Consider the following 25691-nt stretch of genomic DNA (forward strand, 5'->3'; position numbering starts at 1 on the left):
ATTAGGTTTTATAATTTTGCACAGGTTTTTTGGGTTCGATTCTGTTTTAAAAAAGGAATAATAAGCGATTTTAAAAAGAAAATTATAATGCGGTAACATTTAGTATTTATTTAAATTCACATTTTTTATATGCAACTTAGAATGGCAAACAAGCTGAACCTGATAGAAAGTGGTAACCATCGCCTGTACACATAACCAGTACCATGGACATAACAGAGTATACTGTTTCGCCCATGATACCCCCAATGCGTTGCCATTCCTGAGCATTCAGGTGTTATTCCTCTGTACCCTATAAATTCACGCCGTATCCCACCCTTCAAACTGAAACACAGCCATGCAAACACAACTGCTTTACGATTGAAACACAAATGGGACAGAGGTACCCAAGCAAACGACTTTTGTACAATGTCTCCCTCTGGTAATGTGTGATATGTGTGTAATATGTTGTCTTAAATTGCTCGACCGAGACTCGAACCCGGGACTTCATTACGCAGACTAACGTGTGCCCTATTATGGAAGGTCGACGCTATATCAAATAGACTGTGAAATTTGAAACAATTTAAAATGCGTATTTTACAAACATTACGTGAGACGATTTGAAAACTATGTAGGGGTATCAGCATAGTTATTTAGTTCAATACTAAATCACATGTCATTATGACGTATGCATGCATTTGCATACAAAACGATAATTATGCACCCGCTATAAAAAGTTATGTAAGTTTTCGCAAAAATCAGTTTGTTTCAGGAAAAATGTTGGCACTACGGTCTCTTGTGTTTTTATTTGTTCTACCGTTTTTAGGTAAGTTTTTTGTTAATGAATACTAATTGGGGGGAAAGGGATTGTTAGTAATAGAGACTGAGAATCCCATTGCTAGCAATATACCCAACCTGGTCGATCTCCTCGCGGTTCACCCTGGAAACTATCATTATTAATTCCCGATGAATTCATCATGATGGGCTAACTGGCCTGTTTTCATTCTCATCTATCACCCTTCACTGGTGCCCCGCCAGCGTATCCCGTTAGCGCAGGCGGGGTTACCATACCATTTTCAACCATCAAAAAAAAAAACCTATAATTATTAAAAATGATTCAGTGTGTCATTGTTATCGGCTGCATAACTGACGAAAATAAGTAAAAAATTAGTTATTAAATAAAAAATACTCATACATGTACCGTGTCCTTACATATTACATATTGAGTACTTTATATTATTCTCAATTTCGTGTATAATATAGTATATATCATATATGTGTAAGTATATTTGTTATTCATATATATTTATTCGTTTATATATGTAATTTTAGTATGTATGTATATCAATAATTAGTAGTACCGCATTCGTGTATTCTGACACTTCCCTATGGTTGACTGGGAGAGAATGCTTTTAGCATTAAGTCCGCCATGTACACATACATGTACTAATGTACTAATATTACAATCCAGTACATTATAAATTATGACCGTATAACTTAGCATTAATATTATATCGGAATACATTGTCAGTAAAAAGATTGTCAGTCGTATCTACCTAATGACGTCACGAATCACGACCTATTTTATGATATACTGCGGCAAGAAATGAATAATTTCGAAAAATATTCATAAGTCAGGATGGCCGAGCGGTCCAAGGCGCTGCGTTCAGGTCGCAGTCCAGTTCTCTGGGCGAGGGTTCGAATCCCTCTTCTGACATATTTTTTGTTTTCATTTTAAGTTTTATTAACTTATTATAAACAAAAAGTAATATTTTTCTTTTTCGTATAATTTTTATAATTGCATTTTTTATACACCTTAGTTTTTAAACTCTACATATAGTAAGATATATAAATATTTATATGATGCAAGTATGTATATATACTCTTTATATACTAAGCTTTCTAGTAAACAGGAGCATATGTCTTGTTTAATTTAGTAATTCATAAATAAAATAATTCTATTTGTTCTCTTTTAACCAAAGGTTGTCTGTGAGAGATTGCCCTAGCATTAACAGCGCCTTTTGTACCTTTTTATACATATTTTAATCTGTACTTTAAACTGCTGTATTTTTACTTGAATTTTTTATATATCATTGTTTATTTTTATATTTTTGATGCAATAAAGAGTTAAATATATAAATAAATAAACAAAATACAGTAATTTTCCTTATTAAATCAATACAAAAACTGATAGAAAACGCCATATGGCATTAAGCTCGCCATTTGTAAAAAAATATATTGAACATACACATACATACATATCAGTCACGCCTGTCTCTCAATAGGGTAGGCAGAAACAATGGAACGCCAAATGTCATTGAGCATTCATCAATCTTTTCACACACGCTCGCCGGTTACGAGTACTTTTAATTTGGCCCTTCTTCAGCACGTCGCCTATTTGGTCGACATACACATTTTGTTTAAAAATTGTCACAATATTGTACACCGCTCTACTCGCTGACGTTGATGCTCCTTTCCACTTTGAGCGTCGCTGGAAGAGAACTCTTTTAGAGTTAAGCTCGCCTTTGTACATTTGATTACCTCTGACATATTTGTATATACCATTAGTGTGTACAATAAAGTATTAAATAAATAAATAAATATATTGAATAATACAAATTAAAAATATACACCCGCCATAAACTAAAGTTTCATCCCAACCATCTGAACGAGTGGCGGTCTTCCACCGTGCGTTTTTCAAGGCACTTTCTCCCGCGCACAACCATTCTTTGGAATCAACTTCCAGCAGCAGTATTTCCGAACCGATACGACATTATAACCTTCAAGAAAAGAGCATTTTCTTTTTTTTTAAAAGGCCGGCAGCACACCTGCAATGCCGTTGGTGTTGTGGGTGATCATGGGCGGCGGTAGTCACTTACCATTGGGTGAGCCGCATGCTCGTTTGCATCCTGTGTTGTAAAAAAATATTGTGATTTAATATATAAGAATGGGGCTGTTTTATCCCATTACTAAAAATCTCTTCCCCTATTAAATTCTATTGCTACAAACTGTACAAAGTCTTATATTTGTTTCAGTGTCAGCAGAATTTTACTCGTCCAAAGGCCAAGATGAATGGGAACGAATCGTGGGGGGTACGAAGGCACCGAACGGCAGCGTTCCCTACCAAGTGTCGCTGAGGTGGTGGGGCGTTTGGCATTTCTGTGGTGCCTCTTTGGTCACCCCGAGGGTCATACTCACCGCAGCCCACTGCGTTCAAAGGTAATACTAAATAGCTATACTTACTAGCTAAACTTAATGTTAACACAATGGCACCAATCACATTTAACAATTTAGTTATAAAATTAAAAACTTGTGTTAAAGATCTTGGCCTTTACATAGACTCATCACTCAGTTGGTCACATCAAGTTGCGGAGGTAAGTCGCTCAGTTGTTGCTACGCTACGCTCCTTATATCGCTTTAAAAACTTTTTGCCTATCGCTACAAAAATTAATCTTGTTCACGCACTTATTATTCCGATTATTGATTATGCTGATGTGTGTTATCCAGATCTTAATGAAGATCTTCTCGATAAGCTGGACCGTCTCCTTAACCAAGCCATACGCTTTATCATCAACCTCCGCAAATTCGATCACATTTCTTTATATCGGTCTCAGCTCAAGTGGCTTTCCATTCGTCAACGCAGAAACGTTAGAACTCTTTGTACTCTCTACACTCTTCTTCAAAACCCCCAGTCTCCTAACTACTTAAGGAGTAAATTCCATTATCTTTTTGAAACTCACGAACATAACCTTCGTTCCAATAATACTCTCCAATTATCTTTCCCCTCTCACCGTACTGGTTACGTTTCAAACTCTTTTCTCCTACATTCTTCACGACTCTGGAACCCGCTTCCTGATGCCATTAAGAGACTACCGACTAAACCGTCTTTCAAAAAAAGCGTTCACGCTCACTTTTTATTTTTATCCGAGCAATAAGTACTTTATATTATTCTCAATTTCGTGTATAATATAGTATATGTCATATATGTGTAAGTATATTTGTTATTTATATATATTTATTCGTTTATATATGTAATTTTAGTATGTATGTATATCAATAATTAGTAGTACCGCATTCGAGTATTCTGACACTTCCCTATGGTTGACTGGGAGAGAATGCTTTTAGCATTAAGTCCGCCATGTACACATATTTGTACTAATGAATAAATAAATAAATAAATAATATTTACTGGAATGCCCAAACAACGACTGTATATATGAAAGTTTCTTCATTTCATTAAAAGTTCTAAATGCTTTAATAGATTTGGATGTATGATTTGTCCTTGGAACCCTTACATTATTCCAAATGACTCTAGCTATAAATTTTCTGAAAATTATAATCTATAAGTAATAGGCGAGAAATATAACTCGCCTATAATTGGCCATTTCATTCAGATGCTGATCTAGTCGGCTGGCTCACGTCTGGGTGAACTGCTTAATTAATTTCAATCAATTTGCTTTTCTTTTTTTTTTTTTTTTACTAACATAGTTTGTAAGAAAATTGTCTTGTTTATCCTCTGTGTTAGAAAAAAAATTAAGGATACATCGCAGATTTCATGCACTTAAATATACTCATCTCGTACATGCACGCCTATTTATTATTTCTATTATTTCGAAGTTTCTTAACTCCTCTATTAAATAAAAGACGATCTATGTAAGATATTTAGTTTCAATTAAACCTATATAAAGGTCTTATAATATAAAACTCAATATTTAATTAAGCATTATAATATAATAAAAAAAATAAGTAAATATTCCTGGTATTTAGTTATTAGGTCGTGCCTGTAGCAATGTTGTTTATTGGAGTATTATAGCTATTAATATTATTCAGGCGCTTAGAAAGATGAATTCTTACTAATATTATAAATATATTAATTTATTATTGCCTTTTTATTGCCTTTCATCCACCAAATTTATTAATAAACACTAAAATAACATCTGCAGATACGAAAATATTATTCGCACAACATTAATAATACTGTTAAAAAAACTATAATGTCAATAAATACTATTAAAAATATAAAGAAATTTCCTTTCGTCAAAATGAAAATTAGGTGCTCCGTATTACTATGTATTTAAAACTTTTCAAAAATATATCACCGTTAACCATCTGTCTAAAACACCGTAGCAAGAATGAATCTTTTTTTTTTTATATATACAACTTAGAATGGCAAACAAGCTGACGGTCCACCTGATGGGAAGTGGTAACCGTCGCCTATAGACATGAGCAGTACCATGGACATAACAAAGTATACTGTTTCACCCATGATACCCCCCATGCGTTGCAATTCCTGAAGATTAAGATGTTATGCCTATGTAGCCTGTAATTTTTTTTAATCAAATTTTTGTTGAGGCTTTAGTACACCGGAGTGACTATGCCAGCCTCATAGGGATTGTCTGAAAGTCAGTCTGTCGGTCCGTCAGGAACACCTTTACCAGCCTGTAAATTTACTGCTATATCGCACCCTTCAAACTGAAACACAGCTATGCAATTAATAAAATGTATATACTTTATCCATTTCAGAGCGAGGCCCATATATTTCAAAGCCGTAGTTGGTACAAACATGCTTCGGGCCGGCGGCAAGGCTTACAGCATTCGGAAAATCGTCTACCATGAGAACTACGATGATGATGTCATCAAGAATGACATAGCAATACTGTTTACTGATGAGGAAATTGAGTTCAGCAGCACAGTTGACGCCATAGAGTTGAATGATGAACCGGTGGAGAAGGGAGAAGAGTTGAAACTTACTGGTTGGGGTACTACATCTGTAAGTGATTTTTTTTAAATATATACCTACATTTGGTTTTACTTGCAATTTCGGCCTGGTGATCGGAATATGTTTCTTGACTAAAATAAATATAGCTTGTAACCTTCTCCATCCCATTTTTACAAAATTTATTAAGTTATTTTCTTATACCATCTTTTATTTTACTACCGTCTTTAATAAATTTTCCTGTATTTTGGTATAAATATGCGTTTTACAAACATCTATACTGCCCATAAAATTGCCCCAAATTTCTTTAAACCCTTACCATTTTTCTTTGAAAATTTTATTTCTCCAAAATTTCAAGAAAAGATAATGTTTTTAATATAAAATACCCAAATCAGCAACGGTTTTTTTTTTAATGGGTGATAATGGAATGGTAACCCCACCCGCGCTATCGGTATACACCGGCGGGGCACCAGTGAAGGATGATAGGTGAGGTCGAAGCAGGTCAGTTAGCCCATCGTGACGAATTCAATAAGAATTGTTTACGATGGTTTTCAGGGAGATCCATGTGGAGGTCGACCTAATAGGGTATATTGCTAACAATAGGGGTGTCAATCTCCATTTCTAACAATCCCTTTCCCCCCAATCAGCAACAGTTAGCTGGTGTACAGTAGCAATGAAATTACAGGGTACGGAAACCAACACCATGGTCCATAGGAATAGTAACGCATGAAGAGTACCAAGAGTATATTCTGTGAGAATGTCCATAATGCTGTTCATGTTATTATGTATATTATGTTATGGCTTTTTTTATACAACTTAGAATGGCAAACAAGCTGACGGCCCACCTGATGGAAAGTGGTAACCATCGCCTATAGACATGAGCAGTACCATGGACATAACAGAGTATACTGTTTCGACCATGATACCTCCCATGCGTTACCATTCCTGAGGACTCAGATGTTATTCCTTTGTACCCTGTAAATTCACGTCATATCCCACCATTCAAATCGAAACACAGCCATGCAAACACACCTACTTCACGGTAGAAACACGAATGGGACAGAGCTACCCAAACAATCGACTTTTGTAAAAAGGCTTTCCATCAGGTGGAATGTCAGCTTATTTACCATTTCCTATTCCAAAAAATCGCTGAATGGTCTCTGTGTAGAATAGGCTACCCCTTCTTTTCGTGGTGTCATAAGAGGACAATAAGGGAATTTAATGGTCAAAGGATAGGCAAAGACGAACTGCGGTTGCCAATCTACCTGCCAAGCATGTACAACGTCAACTACTGGAAAGACCTCCCAATGAGGGGAGGTCTATTCGCGTTCAAGATTTATTATCCAACGAAGATTATTTTACGCCTTTTTTTAACTTCATTACTAATACTGTAGATAAAATTTAACAGTACTGTTTAACTCCTCTTCCCCATCTTATCTTTGTGAACGTTTCGTTCTGCCTACTGCCCGCTAATGCTCCTTTCCACTCAGGGTTCGCTGGAAGAGAACTCTTACAGAGTTAAGCTCCCCTGTTGTACATCTTTATTTTATATATATTACTAGCTGACCCCGTAAACGTTGTTTTACCACTTATTGCAAAATATAAAAATCGCGATTAAAAGACAGGGGTTGATCGTAAAACGATGGAAATTTTTGTGAGTGAAATTTTGTGAATGAAAAGTTGTGTGTATTTTTTAATGTTAAATCATAATAAAATAAAAATGGAAAAATTTGTTAAAAAAATAAAAAAAAATTTTGGGGAGGATCACCCTTATTATTGAGGGGTATGAAAAATAGATGTTGGCCGATTCTCAGACCTACCCAGTATGCACACAAAATTTCATAAAAATCGTTTCGAGTTTGATAACAAACACCGTGACACGAGAATTTTATATATATGTTGTAATTTTTTGTGTATAATAAAAAATAAATAAATAAAAAATTTTTTTATGTTATCAATATTGTTAATTGTTTTTATCTAGTAATTTGTACTTTATTCTCTTTTTTGTAAATATCATTTATGTCTGCGACTGAAGGACTTGTATCCATGGTCATAGATAAATTAAAAAAAAAAGGGAGGTCTATGTCCAGCAATGGTCATTTATGGCATATGATGATGATGATTCCAAAAAAGTTGTATTCAATTTCATTTTTATGTCCAGTACCCAGGGCGACTCCCCAATGATCTCATGCAGTTGGATCTAAAGGCGATCACCTACGAGGAGTGCAAGGAGGCCCACAAGAATATCAACGAAGTATTCGAAACGCAGATATGTGCGTTGACCAAAGCCGGAGAAGGCGCATGTCATGTAAGTGGCCGAGTATTTTTACCGATGAAGATGGAATGGTATTCTCGCCTTTGGCAGTGACATACAAAAGTGGAAACCATTACCTGTACTTGTACCTATGGAGTCATATCTATGTTCATGCGTGATGTACAATAATAAAATTGTTGGTTTACTAAGAAATTTAATAATTGTTAATTAAACACTGCACGTACTAGGTCAATGTATCGCCCCACCAGTTTTGTATTAATTTCTCCTATATTTGTAATTGGGATATAATATCATTTTTACCTCTTAATTTTGTCAGTTATAATCGAGTCATTTTTTTTAATGGGTGATAATGACATGGTATCCCCGCCTGCGCTATCGGTATACACTGGCGGGGCACCAGTGAAGCATGATAGGTGAGGATGAAGTAGGTCAGATAGCCCATCGTGACGAATTCAACAAGAATTGTTCAGGATGGTTTCCTGGGAGAACCACGTGGAGGTCGACCTAATAGAGCATATAATGGCTCGGCATTAGAAATATACATTTTCACAAACCTCGTCGTCTCAATACAACCCGCAACAGTGGGGGGAAGGGGTTGTTAGCAATGGGGAGGTTAGTCTCCATTGCTATCAATATACCTTATCAAGTCGACCTCCACGCGGTTCCCCTTGGAAACTATCGTGACTAATTTATCGTTGAATTCATCACGATGGGCTAACTGGCTTGCCTTTGGTACCCCGCCAGTGTATACCGATAGCGCAGGCGGGGATACCATGCCATTTTCACCCAAGAAAAAGCCCGCAACAGTACCCATAGAACAAGCTCTGCTTAGTTCCGAACTAGAGGGCGCTGTGTTATATTTTCAAGAGAGTTTATTGTCATTATTTGAATTTCAGGGCGACTCCGGTGGACCTTTAGTGCGTGAAGGTCGACAAGTCGGCATAGTATCATGGGGCATACCCTGTGCTAGAGGCAAACCTGATGTATATACTAAGGTAAGTTGCGTACGACACTCCTTAGAGAATGATAATGGAATGGTAACCCCGCCTGCACGGAGGGACTGTTAGTAATGCGGATTACCAGCCCCATTGCCAGCAATGTACCCTGCCAGGTGGTCCTCCACGTGGTCTCCCCTAGAAACCTTCGTGTTGAATTCCAGGTGTATTCATCACGTTAAGCTAATAGATCTGCCTTTTCATCTTCACCTATCATCCCTCCACTAAAAACTCTGCCTGCACTATCGGAATACATTGGCAATGCATCAGTATGGATGGGTGAGGATGAAATCAGGTCAGTTAGCCCATTGTGACGGATTTAAATAGAATTAATCACGTGGAATTCCGACTTGACAGGTAAATTGCCAGCAATGGGGATAAATGTACCCATCACTAATAATCCCTTTCCCCTCTTCACACAACACTAGCGACACGCTCTTGCTTCATACAGTCTATTCACAGACAAATACAGCCCATTTTATTAAAAACAAAAGACTGTTTTAAACCAGGTAACGTCCTTTTTGACAGGTAAAAGAATTTTTAAAAACGGGAATCGGATCTTTCCTCTTTATAATATTAGGTTGAATTCTTTAATTTATATTTTTTTTATACCACTGAGGTGGCAAACAAGCATACGGCCCACCTGATGGTAAGCGGTTACCGTAGCCTATGAACGCCCGCAATACCAGAGGTATTACGCGCGCGTTGCCGACCCTGAAGAAACCTCTTTACCCCCGTTTTGAAGAACCCCATGCTGTAGTCTCTTTATAAAAATATAGTTGAATTTAAAAACCTGTTTGAAGTCAACATTTTTTATATAAACCTAACTTGAGAATAATCCAAATGAAATATAAAAGCTTATCTTTGTCAATTTATCATATTTTTTTTAATATATAATAATTTTATGCAAATATGATTATACACAAATAAAATAAGAGATGGCCGTGTGGTCCCGGCATACATTGGGCTATCATCTCCTTTTCCGTGAGTGTCGTAAGAGGTAACTAAGAGAACTTGATGGTCGAGGTCCCTTTTTAAACATCACCAAAGCCTACCTGCGGTTTCCAGCCCGAATGCTAAACGTGGCAACTACTGGCAATACCCCCATAATAGGGGGAGGCCTATGTTCAGTAGGTAATATCTGATATGATAATGATGGTACAAATAAAAAAAATCTTTGTGGCTTGAATAAGGCGGTAGGCTCTACACGGGAAAATCACATAAATTCTACCTTAAAATCTTTACAATTAGGTTTATTTTCCCTTTCAAGGTGGAATCATTCATGCGTTGGATTGAGAAGACTCTATACGACGACGACGAAGATCACCTCAGGTTCCTGAACAAACGGAAAACAAACAAGCACTAGGATCTAGACGGTTGCTATGCAATTTTGGAATTTAATGTAACTGTATTAGATTGCATTTTGTTATACACGAAGATACCATATACTCAGAATTATATTATTGATAAATCGTTATTTTTTTTTTTAGTTCTAAACCATTCCTAAGTCCTTCTAGCCAAAACCTATAACTCAATTCCCATGAAATCTTATACTAGACGAAAATCAACTAAAATTGTTAATAAAACACCTTTAGTGCATACAACACAGGGGGCAAACGAGCATGCGGCTCACCTGATGGTAAGTGACTACCGCCGCCCATGATCACCCACAACACCAGCGGCATTGCATGCCGGCCTTTTAAAAAGGAATATACTCTTTTCTTGAAGGTTATGTTGTTATCGGTTCGGAAATACTGCTGCTGGAAGTTGATTCCAAAGAATGGTTGTGCGTGGAAGAAAGTGCCTTGAAAAACGCACGGTGGAAGACCGCCACTCGTCCAGATGATTGGGATGAAACTTTAGTTTGTGGCGGGTTGTACGGTGGTGAAAATCAGCAGCAGGTATCAATCCGAACAATTCCTCAGAACACTCCCCATGATAAATTCGGTAGAAGATGCACAGAGATGCAACACAATGGGTCAAGTCGGACAGTAAGGCGTTGACTATCGATAATCGAGCCGCCCGACTTTGAATAAACTGTGGCGCTCCTTAATAATAACTTGGGCTTTATATAATTTCAGGCGGTGTTCTGGCATGAAATATCGTCTCACCCTATTGAGCACTCCTAAAGTAAACTAATATATTAATTATTTAGTTATTTAGCAACCCATAGCTTGGCAGTTTAACTAATGAATCAATAAATTAAATAAATTTATTTACCTTCACACCAAGCGAGGCAGGCAAAGAGATCAGAGTATTTTATGTCATGTTATAAATTTTGTGTGAGGATCCATATCCCACAAACTAATCTTACCAAGAGGGAAAGAAAATTAAATTAACAAAAAAATACCTTAGATAATGGTATAATGGTCGAAATTTAAGGTAGGCAAAAAAAATACATCCTCTAATAAAAAAAAATGTCTATTTTCTATTCACCATCATTTAAAATACTAGTATCACAGGATTCAGTCGTTTGAGGCTTTATACATATACGTAATTAAATGACTGAAATATTAATACATTGAGCAAGTATGTATAAACCAAATATAACATTACAATTATGCTAACAGTAATACGATTTATATCAATTTAATATATTCAATAACAATCCATTAACATACAGTTGTACATGTGGTAATAATTAATTAACGGGCAACTGTACATACGATGGTAATAAATTGATTAATTGTTAGGCAACTCTACATATAGTAGTAATAAAGTAATTAATTGACGGGCAATCGTACGTACGGTGGTAATACGTTAATTAATTCTCAGAAAATTGAACATATTGTGATAATAATTAAATAACTGTTTTATGTGAGATTACATAGTAATATTACTGTATTATTAGTGTGATTATTAAAAGAGACTAAAAAAACTTAACAATACTTTTGTACGGCATACACGTAAAAATCAGTTACAAAAAAAAAATAATACCTCCAAAAAAGACAAGGGGCAAATCTAGTAAATAATACTTTGTCATTAAGTATACAATTTAATATTAATTAAATTTGTATTACTTAATTAAATTCATAGTTCTTGAAATTTTCTTAGGTACCTCAAAATTAAAAAATAAGTGCTTAACGTTAATTAGAAAAGACTTAAAAAATCAAATCTCCCAATTCTTTTCGCAAGTTAACAATTTGCTAACATGGAAAAGAATTTTTACAACTTAACTAAATAAGACATTAATTTCCTTCTTGTGAAATTTCAAAATACTTTAACAAGTAAATTTAAATAATTGTAATAAAAAAAGTAATTAAAAAAACACTTGGAAATTGTAAACAAGTGTAACTTCATAATTTAATTTTAATTACTTTAATTTACAATTAATTCAAAATGGGAATTACAAAAATAATTACGATATACCTAATCGTAATAAAAAGCTTCTGACTAGTTAAGGAACTGAAGCTTCGTAATATTTAGATCATTTCCAATATATAAATCGATACAACGAAAATTAATATCCTCAGTCTAATCCAAACATAATCAAAGAATTCTAGTACATTTTCATGGAAAATGTAATCGTAAATATCAAAATTGTTTTTATAACTGCTTTCCATGTCGCGTACGCTTACGAAGTCTTTGGAAAAATCTCTGCTGACAATTCCGAAGCCTGTTAGACTTTCAATAAATTTTAATTCGACAACGACCTGTTCAGTGTTCCCTGCAAATTCACTAACAAAGGAGAATTGCTTCGCTTCAAACTGTTCTCCTGTAGACAGGGCGATAGGATAGTTAGAATTACCATTAGTAAAATTCCCAATAACTGTCACCTTATCAAATGCCAGGCCGATCGCGTTATTTTCATTTCTGTGGAAAAGAAAAAAAAAAGTGATTAATACAAAAACAAATTATTATTATTTCTTATCCTTGCATGGCAATTCATTGTTAAAGTCCTGGCATAGAATAGTGAATAGACCAGCCCTTCCTTTTCCATGGGTGTCGTAAGAGGCGACTAAGGGAACGTATAGCGGAGGGGTGGGCAGCTCTCTCTCTTCGTCCTCTTCATTACTGAAGGTCGTGTCCTTGAAAGGTGTCTGTTGCCTCTCTTATGATGTTATTCTATTTTGCACGGTCTTCATTTTCTCGCAGGGCAGCAGCTGCAACAAGCAGCTACGGGGGGGGGGGGGGGGGGGGGCGAACAGCCCCATGCCTCATAAACCATTACCAAAAACCAAACTACGGTTGCCAACCCACGTGGCAATTACTGGCAAACAACCCCCCCCCTCGTTATGGAGGATGCTATGTCCAACAGTGGGCCAGTTAACAGCTGGTACAACAAATTAAAAAATAGGTACTCACTCGGTAGAACAAAAGCATTTCTGTGATGAATTGGTAAATACTGCACAGCTTTCAATCCCGATGTGTTGTCCATGGCCGAAATAACGAGTCCCTCTAAACGCAGCTAGCACGTAGTCAGCATCGATAGATTTGGACCCTAGAATGATTTTTGTCATTTAAATGTCACATCAAAGGAGAAAGTAGACTTTTATGAGTAATACCAGAAAATGGCAGCCTTTATTGCGAACATATTGTTTCTAATGAGTTTAAATTCCACGTGGTCCTCCTGGAATACATCCTATCCTGTCCTGTATAAATCCTTATTTGGATTTTTGGTGAGTGCATTAGTAACTATGTAAACTCCATCAGAAATATGTATATATATTATAGATAAATAAATCCTGATGAAGAAGCTTAAATTTTTTTTAGTGGATTATAATGGAATGATAACCCTCTTGGCCCTAACGGTATATACTGGCGTGTTCCCAGTACAGTATGATAGATGTGAATGAAAAGGCAGGTCGGTTAGTCCACCGTGATACATATACGATGCTTTTCAGGAAAGACCACGGGGACACTGACCCGACAATATACATGTATTTTTAGCGATATAACTGGTTACCCGCATTACTAACAATCCCTTCACCCCTACTGACTACTGACCTGACCTTAGCGACAGGGGGGAAAGGGATTGTTAGTAATGGAGACTGAGAATCTCATTGCTAGCAATATACCCAACCAGGTCGACCTCCTCGCGGTTCTCCCTGGAAACTATCATGGTTAATTCCTGATGACTTCATCATGATGGGCTAACTGGCCTGTTTTCACACGTGGTTCACGGTAGAAAAACAAATGGGATTGAGGCGCCTAAGCAAACGACTTTTGTCCAAAGTCTCCCTCTGATAACGTCCCATAGCTGGACACAGCTGTGGGACAGTACCACAGAAGCTTGTTAATATTGTTATAAACAATAATATAACCTATACTTACCCACAAATCTAGTCTTGATATAAAATTCACAGCAGAAACTGTCGTGGCATACCGTTTCTTCGTAGCCATCCCTACTGGCTTCCAAATTCATCGGTTTAGTGACGTAATGAGGTAAGTCTTTTCCAAGGAAAATCCTCTGCTTCCTCAAATGTACTACAGGTACTTTAAATGCCATATCTGGAAAAAAAAATAGAATTTAGTAGACCAACAGACCAATAGACAGACCTCCAGAGGTCTTACCCACGGCCGACCTGATGGAAAATGTTAACCGTCGCGTATAGACATGAGCAGTACCGTGGACATAACAGAGTATACTGTTTCGCCCATGACACTCCCCATGCGTTGCCATTCCTGAGGACTCAGGTGTTATTCCTCCTCGGAGATGCGGTGAGTGCGAAAGCGAACCCATGTCTCCGACATATGGCACCTCGAGGGTATATCGCCTGGTTTTTGGTGGGTACACCCCCACCTTACGGGGGGATTCCCACAGTACCCATTCACCTCCCACAAGGTGTATGGATCCGCATAAAGCATTTTCCAGACGTTAAAAAAAAAAGGTGTTATTCCTCTGTACCCTGTAAAACCATGGTGCTGTTATGTCTACAAACGGTGGCATTGTGCACGTAACTTACATACAGTGTGACGATTACCACCTACCATATTAACAGGTGTATAAAGAATTAAAAGAAAATAACAAGTGTTTAAACAATTATTTTTATTATTTAAATAAAGTATTATGTGTTTATTTATATGAGTGTATTATATAAATTAATGTACTTTATTATTTATTATAAATTTGCATTTTATAACAAAGAGGTAATATAAAGGTATTTATTATATTGAACCTTACCCTAGATAACCTGTACTAATAGGGGGGAGAAGGTGTTGTTAGTAATGGGGATTAGGATCCCCATTGCTGGCAATAAACCCAATCAAGTCGGGGGGAAAAAGGATTGTTAGAAATAGCAATCAGCAATCCTATTACTAGCAATTTATCAGGTCGACCTCCTCGCGGTTTCCCCTAGAAACTATCTTGATTGATTCATTGGTAAATTTTTCACGATGGGCTCACTGACCTGCTTTCATCCTCACCTATCATCTCTCACTGGTGCCCCTACAGTATATGTATAGCGTAGGAGGGGTTACCAGACCATTATCACTCATGGGTGAAAGGTTTTTTTTTTAAATCGGTTGAGTAATTTTTGAGTTTAATAATTATAAACCGTCAAATCTTTCCTCTTTTATAAAATTTGTATAGACTAACAGCTCCGACAGACGTTCTGTCGGTAGATATTGGACTGTGACCACAGATAGAAAGAAATTAATAATAATAATATTGTCGCAAGAACCTTCCTATGACTTTTACGTATATTAAAATAAATTACTTCAGCCGCTATCGAGTTCCGACTTAGCAACACATTTACAGATTCGATTTTTTTTCTTTTCACAAGAACTTTCCTACAAATTGAACGTATATTGAAATAAATTGCTTCAGCCATTCTCTAGTTCTAACTGGGCAACATATTTAGCGATTCGATTATTTTTCTCTTCACAAGAATTTTCCTAGAATTTTAACAAATATTAAAATAAATTACTTCAGCCGTTCTCGAGTTCCGACTGAGCAACACATTTAACGATTCGATTTTTTTCTCTTCACAAGAACTTTCCTAGAACTTTAACGAATATTAAATTAATTATTATTAATTTAATCACTTCAGCCGTTCTCGAATTCTAACTGAGCAACACATTAAGCGATGAGATTTTTTTACTCTTCACAAGAACTTTCCTAGAACTTTAACAATAATTAAAATAAATTACTCCAGCCGTTCTCGAATCTGACTGAGCAACATATTTAGCCATTCGTTTTTTCTCTAAAGAGAGTTCTAGGAAAGTTCTTGTAAAGAGTTACAAGAACTTTCCTAGAACTTTAACTAATATTAAAATAGATTCAGCCGTTCTCGTGTTTTGCCCTAACAACACATTCAGCGATTCGATTTTATTTATATAGATTAACTCACCTTCGCCGACACGTTTGTACAGATCAGTAAACTTCAGTCCACCACTCATCAGCATATGAGTGTCGTCAGAAATACCATCAGGAGATACCAGATTTGCCTTGTTCACGAACGCCCAAGACGATGAGAATTTGCTTGCTGGAAAGATAATAAATCAAGAATCATCATTACATCATTGTCTCATCATCATCATCATATCATATCAGCCGTTAGCTGTCCTCTACTAGGGGGGAGGAGGTTAGTAATGCGGACTACCAGTCCCATTGCTAGCAATATACCCTGACAGGTCGACCTCTATGTGGTTCCACGTGGATACCACCGTGCTGAATTGTAAGTGTATTTGTCACGATGGGCTAACTGGTCTGCTATTTCATTTTCACTTATCATCCCTCCCTGGTGCCCCGCCGGTGTATACCAATAGCAGCAGGCGGGGTTACCATTCCATTATTATCCATAAAAGAAAAACTGTCCTCTGCTGAACATAGGTGTCCCCATAAGGGGAGTTTTGGCAATAGTTGCCACGCTTGACAGGCTGATATGATGTTTAAGAAGGACCCTGCCCATCCCTCGACTATTTAGTTCCTTTAAGTTTATCTCAGTAATATAATAATATTGTAAATAGATTATATCTGTACGAGTACATAGAAAATATTTAAGAAAAACTTATATGAGGGCCCTTTATAGGAGCAACAGAAACCAAAATAATTTTTTTTTGAAGTTTTAGACATTTTGTCTATCTATCTATCTATCCGTACGTTTGTTCCAGTATCAAGCAAAAATTACTACACCAAACTGGAGGCAATTTCCATAATTCTATTCCTGAATGTCAAACTTGAAACCTGGTATATATTTTATCTTAACACGACGTCTAGAACTGATCTATTTAATTGGCTTTCCTACTTCTGAATTCCGCTCGTAAAATCTTCATCATCATCATTTCAGCTATTCTCTGTCCATTGCTGGACATAAGCCTTTCCCATAGACCGCCATAAAAAAAGGTCCTGAGCCACCTGCATCGACTGACTCCCTGCAACGCATTTCAGGTCGTCACTCTATCTAGTCACCCGTACAATGTAACAGGCATATATAGTTGCTGAATAAAGCCATTTAAAAAATTGTCTTACCGCTCAAATATGGTATCTCCGTAGTCCAAGTTCCAGTCATCACGAAGTTCTTCAAGCCCTTAAAAGCCTCAGGACTTCTAAGGACAAGATCCTCTTCCATAAGTAATCCAAAAGTAACATTAAAATCCGTTTTGAAAACGCCGAAATCCGTCTCAACCGAGGTACAGTTGGTAATATTGTTCACTGGTTTTCTATATCTGTTGACAATTGGCGAAGAATTACAAAATCCAGAGGAAAAACGAGAGATCCACTGAAAGAAGACTTTGTATGAAATGAGTGTGACCTCTGCATGTGTATCTTTCGCCGTGTATAAAATCGCTGCATAAAATAAGCCACCCCTTCCTTTCCTGTATCTGTCGTAAGAGGCGACTAAGAGAACTTAGTGATTCGAAGATTAGTGATTAACAAATGTCAGTTTTGATGATTAACCAATTGAAGTATCATCAGTACCAGATGATTCGAGATTTCGATCTTTAAGGAACAAGCTCTTAAGGATTTACATCCAGAATTAAGTAAAATATTATATCTAAAAGAAATCTCTGGGTGTTGCATACTAAAACCAGAGGGAGACTTTGTACAAAAGTCGTTTACTTGGGCATCACTGTCCCGTTCTACTTTTTTTTACTACTTTACTACTAATTTCTACCGTGAAGCAGTAATGTTTGTATGGTCGTATTTCTATTTCAAGAGTGGAATCTAGCAGTGAATTTACAGGATACAGAGGAATAACACCTGAGTCCTCAGGAATGGCAACGCATGGGAGTATCATGGGCGAAACAGTATACTCTGTTATGTCCATGGCACTGCTCATATTTATAGGCGACGATTACCACTTTCCATCAGGTAGACTGTCAGCTTGTTTGCTGTTTTAAATTGCATAAAAAAACACCGACGGATTTCAATTAATACTCACTCAGAGATTATAGATCCCTCCCTATCGAAGACCAGGTTGCTTCTGATCGTCACATTTACATTTTGACATCTAACCGTCTCATACAAATGTGCGACCACATATAGTCTCGCTTGTTTGGTTGCTTCTGACAACGTTTTCACTACCTGAAACAGAATTATTATATTTTTGATTGCTCTCAGAAATAACAGATATTATCAGAAAATCAACCTAACACAGTGACGTAGGAAGTAAAAAGTAAAGAAGTTGGAGGTTAATATATAATTTATATGTCTTTCAATTTGACCGCGCTCAGCGGGCCGTGGCGCGCCCTCAGGCTCGTGTTCGCGTTACGTCGCTCATGATTAAGGGTCACGAATTGATCCCCAAACTAGTCAAGTTTTCTTGATCTAATTACACGTAAGTTAAACCGGTAGTTATTACATTACGAACGATTATAAACGATTTACGTAAAAATTAATACAACAAAGATGTAAAATGCAATAGCCAGAGGGAAATTTTGTATAAAAGTCGTTTGCTTTGGTACTTCTGTCCCATTCATGTTTCTACTGTGAAACAGTTGTGTTTGCATGGCTCAGTTGAGAGTGAGAGTACGAAAGGGGAATATCATGGGCGAAACAGTATACTCTATTATGTCCATGGTACTGCTCATGTCTATACGTGACGATTATCACCTTCCATCAGATGGGCCGTCAGCTTAGTTGCATAAATAAAAAAAGATACGCTTGAGCTACCTGCATCTATGACCTGGTGGTCTACCATGAAACGAAAATCCGAACTTTCGGGCTCAATTTCGTGTTTTTGTTCGTACCAAAATCGACCCAGTAAATGGAGCTTAACATTTCGTTCATCATAAATCCTATCCTTATAGTCCAGAGGAATGATATTTTAACATTTTTAATAATTTTAAACGGCATGTATTATGTAATTTTAACATCAAATTTCTATTTCGTTCGTGCCCGAAATTTCGGAAAATATTTCGTGGTAGGCCCTCTGCTTGCACATATTTGATATCGTCATTACACTTAATAGACTTACTTCATCATAATCATCCGACACGGAAGTCATAGTCTCAAAAGATGATTCATCTGGTGGTGGGAAGACTAGGATGTCCACATTCTGTAACAAAAAATATCATTTCCAAATTCAAAATTTACTAGAGGGAGACTTTGTACAAAAGTCGATTGCTTGAGTACCTCTGTCCTATTCCTTAGTCGCCTCTTACAACACCTACGGGAAAGAAATGGGTGGCTTATTCATGCTGAGATCACACGATACTTTGCCTTACATACACAGTCGATATTAGGTAATATAGCAAATATGTGGAAGTCTTGTTATTTAACCGTCAGCTGTTAAATTTACATTAAATTTAACGTCATTTGTACATTGTTTGGAAGTGTTTGACCGTTCTTCACTTATTTAATACGTTCATAGTCTTTAAAAACAAATAAAAAAGTCGGTCAAGAGAGTGTTTTACGCGTAGTAGTCCAATCCCTCAAAGTTTTTTTGTGTCTAATCCACTTTTTTTTTATACAACTTAGAATGGCCCACCTGATGGAAAATGGTAACCGTCGCCTATAGACATGAGCAGTACCATGGACATAACAGATTATAATGTTTTGCCCATGATAACCCCCATGCGTTGCCATTCCTGAGGACTCAGGTGTTATTCTTCTGTACCCAGTAAATTCACGCCATATCCCACCCTTCAAACCGAAACAGCCATGCAAACAAAACTGCTTCACGGTTGAAACACGAATGGGACAGAGGTACCCAAGCAACGACTTTTGTACAAAATCTCCCTCTGTAGGACCTTGTTGCTGACTTGAAGTTATTGTCAGATTATTTTATTCGCTTATTTGCTCCCTTTGTTTGCTTTATATATGTATATTTTTATAATTATATTATCTTATCTTTCTAAATACGTCGTGTTTCCATACAGTCCTTTCGGCCATACTTGTATATCTAGTTTCAATAAGGGGCTTTGGAAAAAAATGTGTCTAAAAGATTCTACATTAACTTAAAATGTCAGCAACACACAAGGAACTTTCATTGTGTAGAAGGTGTTCATAGAAAATAATAGCCACTACCCACGAGATAGAAAATCAGCTCATTTCTCTTTTTTTAATACCACTGAGGTGGCAAACAAGCATATAGCCCACTTAATGGTAAGCGGCTATCTTAGCATATGAAAACTTGCAATGCCAGGAGCATTGCGCGGCATTATCAATCCTGAAGAAACCTCTTTATCCCTTTCTTGAAGAACCTTATGCTGTAGCCTTTTGGAGTAACCTCTATAGGGAGCTCCCTATGGAATGAGTCCATAACCTGAGTGTTTGAGGGAGGAAACATCTCTGAAACCGCGCTGTATACGACCATCTGGGCCTTAAAGTTTGGGGGTGAACTCCCTGTCGATGGCGAGCTATACAATGGTAGAAGATTCACTCTCTAATAATAAAGAAATAACGCAGTTTTTTTAGCATGTATGCCACCAATTCATATATTAATCAATAGGGTTTATTTATACCTCTAAAACTAACTTTAAGGATCTATTCGATGATTCTTACCAATTTAGCTGCTTGTTTTATATATGACACATATCTTCCTGGATCGGATCGGATAGAACTGACGACTCCAGCTCTGTACGTGTCCTGTAACAAATACAATGTTTTGTTTTAAAAGAAAATTATCATTTGCTTACTTTTATCCCATTATTTTTCTACAGAATTCCCTCCTCTTCCACTGATCCCTATCTGTCATCATACCTAACTCCAATTCTGTCCGTTATTATATATATATATAGAGTTTCCTCTTGTCGGTGCAACTAATTCATGCATCTTCTTCTAGCCAGCTCTATCCCAGGCCATATCCTTGATCTCCCTATACGACATGACACCTAGTGTTTCCTTTATCTGTCCCATATAGTTATTCGTCGGTCTTTCTCTTATTCTTTTGCCCTCTATTTTCTTTCTACTATACTCTTAAAAAAATCGTCATGTCGTATATTTAGAACAAAATCATCATCATCAGTTCAGCCGTTAACTGTCCACTGCTGAACAAAAGCCTTCCCCATAAGGGGAGTTTTGCCAGTAATAGCCACGCTTGGCAGGCGGGTTGGCAACAATAGTTAGGCTTTTAGAGATATTTTAAGAGAGGTGAGAGCAAGGAATTAAGTTCCGTTAGTTGCCTCTCACGATACCCACAAGAAACGAAGGGGTGGTCTATTCTATAAAACAAAATAATAAATAAAAATAAGGTAATTGTGTCCATTTCTAAACTCATTTTGATAATTCTTTTTGCATTCTATAGATAACCTATGTTGTAACGATACCATGTTGGACGATTAAAACTAGAGTTTTCTTAACGGAGCAGGAAACTTGACCTTACATTTTTAATTTTTTTTTTTTTGCAAATTAGAATAGCATACAAGCTGACGGCCCATCTGAAAGCGGAAACCATCGCATATAGACATAAGCAGTAACTATGGACATCAGAGTATACCGTTTCGCCCATGATACCCCCCATGTGTTACTATAATTAAAATAAATGTTTTCAATACATTTCAATTTTGTAAAAAAAAAAAAAAAAAAAAAAGAATTATATTTGTATTTGAATAAATAGGTTACATTTCAATACATTATTTACACAAATTCATAATTGAAACTTTAAAAAAAAAAAGAGACAGCTGAGTTTCGTGGCTGTTCATCTTGGCTGAAATTGGGTTCCGAATGGGCGATAGAATAATAAAAAAATGACTATTCAATAATATATAAACTTAAGTTTACTTGATTTAAATATTTTTATATTTCTTTTTTTTCTTTCAAAATAACTGAATAACAACAACTTGTCAGATTTGTGTTTTTTTTTTTTATTTTCTTATTGAGGAATAGCTACTGGCTAGTATAATAATGTAATAATACAATTTGTGTTCTTTTTCGAATTTCGAATTTAATTAAAAAAAAATCTCTTTTCGAAGAAAAAAAATATCTCAAAGCGGTATGAGGACATAACTAAGTAGTTAAACAATATAAACAATAAAGTAGTATACATTGGCCAAAGTACAAAATTTAAGTGATCAAAGTTCAAATCTAGTACTATGTATCACCTTACCTAATCTGAAAAGTAATTATCTCCTAATATTTTATCTATGTCCTAACGATCCTACACGGCTTTGCGTGTGTATGGTAAATAGAAAGATAAATTTACCCGCCATTTCGCCCACATGTTTTGAATACCTACATTCATTGATAGCTATACAAACTGCCTTATTATTTATATTTCTTGTCTATTCTCTATGCCAAATACATGTACCTATACAAATTTCAAAACGATTGGTTGAACCGTTAGCACCAAGAAGTAACAAACAAAATACAAATTCACTTTCACATTATAATATTAGTTAGAATGGTTTACGTGACTTACTCTCCGTAGCACCATGGCATGAAGCGATAGGGATGCAGGGATTAGGGCAGTTTGACAAAGGCATGATTTGTAAGAAAGGGACGCAGCAACAACACGCGTGCACCGCGTGATACGCGCATGGACTGCGGCCGATGACACGCATCCAAGATATTTGGAATACATAATCTTTTTATAGTTCCTATGATGATATTTAAAAATAGAATTTACTAACTTTTTTTTATATAAAGAAATATTAAAATACCACCATTTTTCAATCGTCTACAAAAAGGAGTTTGTTGTTGAATTAACCTGTAATTAAATATTCTTTTATGCCAGTAATTACTCTATACAAGTGCTAAACTGCTTATTTACGAATTCTAAATAGATTTATGTAATTCTTTTGTAATAATGTTGACCCCATATTTTTTCACGGAACAAAATGTGGAAAAAAATGTTATTTTTAGTAAATATGTATAATAGTTAACAGTGACGCCTGTATATATTATAAAAAAATATACTATTTAAAATAATAATTTACATATAATACAGTTCAAAAAACAATATTGTTTGAAATTATGAATATTTATTTAATGGTTATGTATGTTAGACGAACGTAGCTTTGTTTTTGTCTGATATATTGCTAACTAAATGGCTTCGGCTTTATCTATGTGAAATGCATACTTTTAGATGAAATATTAAAGTATATTTTAATATTTCATGTAAAAATATTTTGCATTCAAACTAAACGGACATGAATCGACTGTTAATGATAGTTTATATGCTGGTGCACGTGAACAAAACCGCTGGAAACAATAGTAAGATGATATTAGTAAGAAATACCCGCATTTTATTAATTTTTTCATTCATTACGCCGCATTCCTAATTATTCATCACATTGCCTTTTTTCAACTTTTATCAATTCAGTCTATGTAAAACCATATTACATTTTTGTATTAATATCTCATTTTATAATATAAATATTTATTTTATAAGTATTTTTAAAATAAAAGTCTGAAAACTAAAAGTACTCGATATGATAACATTTTTGAAAAAAGAACAAACCATGTTCGTAACAGTAGTCAAATTGCAACGGCCACGTCATTCAAAATATTGGCGAAACACTAGAAAGCATTTGAAGATGGATCGGTTGTGAAGGAAACATTAAGGATACCCACTAACCAAATACCCGAATAAATATGTTCTATAAATATCTCAGTAATATTTACTTTTATTTATAAAAATTACAATTGAAACAAACATTATTAGATTAGGTAAATTACAGGTAGGAAGGAATTTTTTTTTAAGAAAAATGTCACCGCACTCAATTTTGAAAATAGAATTAAAATAGTTGTTTCTTACGCAAATTTAAATAAAATGTGTCCTATTTTAATATTAAATTAGATATAGTCTCTCTGAGTACCGAGTATTACACAAATTAATACACACGTTTAAGGTAATCGAATAATTACATATCTCTACAGACTCTCCGATTATTTTTATTATTTAATTTTGTAAAAAAAATATAGTTCTAAATTTTCACTAATATTTCAATAATCTTTATTCATAAAGTTTGCAACATGACTTTTTACAAATAAAATATTTTTTTTTTAACTTACACTGGCCAGTGACAAATTGCAGCACAGAAAACAAATCACCACATTTATTAACAGCCTCATTTTTAAAAACACTTTCACAAAATAAAAATTAAAAAAGATTAACAGGCGACTTCCTTCCAAGCCGGACGGCGCTATTGTGTGCGCTCCATAACAATTTAACAAACTTCTCTATAGTGTGTGAGCTGTGCACTGTATTTTTTCTTATCTATGGTATTGCATCTTCGACAGCTGATACCTTTATTACGATATCACTTACTACGACTTTAAACACGATATATGTAAATGTCATGGTACTGATTATTTTAGGCCAATATACATGTAGCGTATTTAAGTTTATTTCCAAAGGAGGTCTGGTCTCTTAAAAAGCTACATGTATTATGTACTCTCAAACATGTGGATAGCTAAAAGTCTCCTCGCATCTTAAGTTAGACATCAAACTGTTCTAGGTTGGAGACGTGTCCCCGAATAAGCTTTATTTAATATCACTAGCTATATTCCCAGACTTTTCATCCGTGAGTCAGTGTATAAAATATCTTTTGTACCTATAATCATAATCTTTTACAAAATTTCATTAAAATCCGTTCAGGCGTGTAAGCGTGATTTAAAAACAAACATCCATCCTACATCACAAACATTCACGTTTATGATAGTATAGTAAAAATAAGATAGAATTAGTAAGATATCTACCCCTCTCTCTGTGTCTCTCAATTTATACTTTTCAACATAGTAACAACATAAAGGCATTAAGCCCGCCACTTGTACAAAGTTTTATTGCGCAATAAAGAATAAATAAAACAATAAACATAGTACGAAATAAGTACTACCTGTGATCGTTAAACGTGTAACATAGAGATCGAAAAAAGGCGGGAAGCATTAAACATGGCGGTATTCTAACTAAAATTAAAATACTGAATGCTGACAGAAATGGTTCTAAAAATAACGACCGATTGCTATTGAAGTGAAGAAGAAGAAGACTAAACTAAGCATTACCTATACTAAATAATATGAACAATTTGGCTAAATACCATACCATAGACAATTTATAATATATCACATGACAGCAGTGCACGTAAACCATCGCAATTTCAAATAACGGCATAAAGCACCCGGGGCACAGGTAACATAACAATTCAGGTATAAGTATACCTGGACTATTTTATGTAAATAAATAAGGTTCGAATTTACCATTGTCTTTCCTTTATTCACCTTTATCTACGGGGTTACTCGGCTACCTTGTAAAATGACTCACAATATATTACTCACATGAATTACTATAAAACAATAGTTTATTATTCACTGAAATACATACTTACCTAATTATGTATTCAACAAACTTTACTTTATGCCATTTCCATAGATTTTATATTTTTCTGCGTGAAGTAAAGTATA

The 25691-nt window shown here is 35.6% G+C and overlaps 2 protein-coding genes and 1 non-coding gene across 3 annotated transcripts; 2 read left to right on the top strand and 1 right to left on the bottom strand.

Moving 5' to 3' along the window:
- Positions 1–753: 753 nt before the first annotated feature.
- LOC113509514 (chymotrypsin-1-like) lies at positions 754–10432 on the top strand. The gene is made up of 6 exons (XM_052902134.1): positions 754–802; positions 3012–3195; positions 5500–5746; positions 7854–8000; positions 8864–8962; positions 10233–10432. Exons 1-6 carry the CDS (start codon positions 754–756, stop codon positions 10326–10328), a joined length of 822 nt encoding a protein of 273 aa, XP_052758094.1. The 3' UTR covers positions 10329–10432.
- Positions 1610–1693, top strand: Trnal-cag (transfer RNA leucine (anticodon CAG)). The gene has a single exon. It is a non-coding gene; the product is annotated as a tRNA-Leu (tRNA).
- A 935-nt stretch (positions 10433–11367) lies between the features above and the next one.
- Positions 11368–24480, bottom strand: LOC113509513 (vanin-like protein 1). The gene is made up of 9 exons (XM_026892850.3): positions 24303–24480; positions 20853–20936; positions 19324–19404; positions 18289–18431; positions 17376–17572; positions 16255–16389; positions 14237–14413; positions 13268–13403; positions 11368–12775 (listed from the first exon to the last, which is right to left on the bottom strand). Exons 1-9 carry the CDS (start codon positions 24360–24362, stop codon positions 12385–12387), a joined length of 1404 nt encoding a protein of 467 aa, XP_026748651.2. The 5' UTR covers positions 24363–24480; the 3' UTR covers positions 11368–12384.
- Positions 24481–25691: the final 1211 nt, after the last annotated feature.

Source organism: Galleria mellonella, unplaced genomic scaffold (assembly GCF_026898425.1).
Source record: "Galleria mellonella isolate WM207_F2 unplaced genomic scaffold, CSIRO_AGI_GalMel_v1 utg87, whole genome shotgun sequence".
NCBI classification, from domain to species: domain Eukaryota; kingdom Metazoa; phylum Arthropoda; class Insecta; order Lepidoptera; family Pyralidae; genus Galleria; species Galleria mellonella.

Coding starts and splice junctions, on each gene's coding strand:
- LOC113509514 (XM_052902134.1), top strand. CDS start 754: ATGTTGGCACTACGGTCTCTTGTGTTTTTATTTGTTCTACCGTTTTTA. Junction 803..3,011: donor ATTTGTTCTACCGTTTTTAG/GTAAGTTTTTTG, acceptor TATTTGTTTCAG/TGTCAGCAGAATTTTACTCG. Junction 8,001..8,863: donor CCGGAGAAGGCGCATGTCAT/GTAAGTGGCCGA, acceptor TTTGAATTTCAG/GGCGACTCCGGTGGACCTTT.
- LOC113509513 (XM_026892850.3), bottom strand. CDS start 24,362: ATGAGGCTGTTAATAAATGTGGTGATTTGTTTTCTGTGCTGCAATTTG. Junction 20,937..24,302: donor GCAATTTGTCACTGGCCAGT/GTAAGTTAAAAA, acceptor TATTTGTTACAG/GACACGTACAGAGCTGGAGT. Junction 14,414..16,254: donor GTACAAACGTGTCGGCGAAG/GTGAGTTAATCT, acceptor TTTTTTTTCCAG/ATATGGCATTTAAAGTACCT.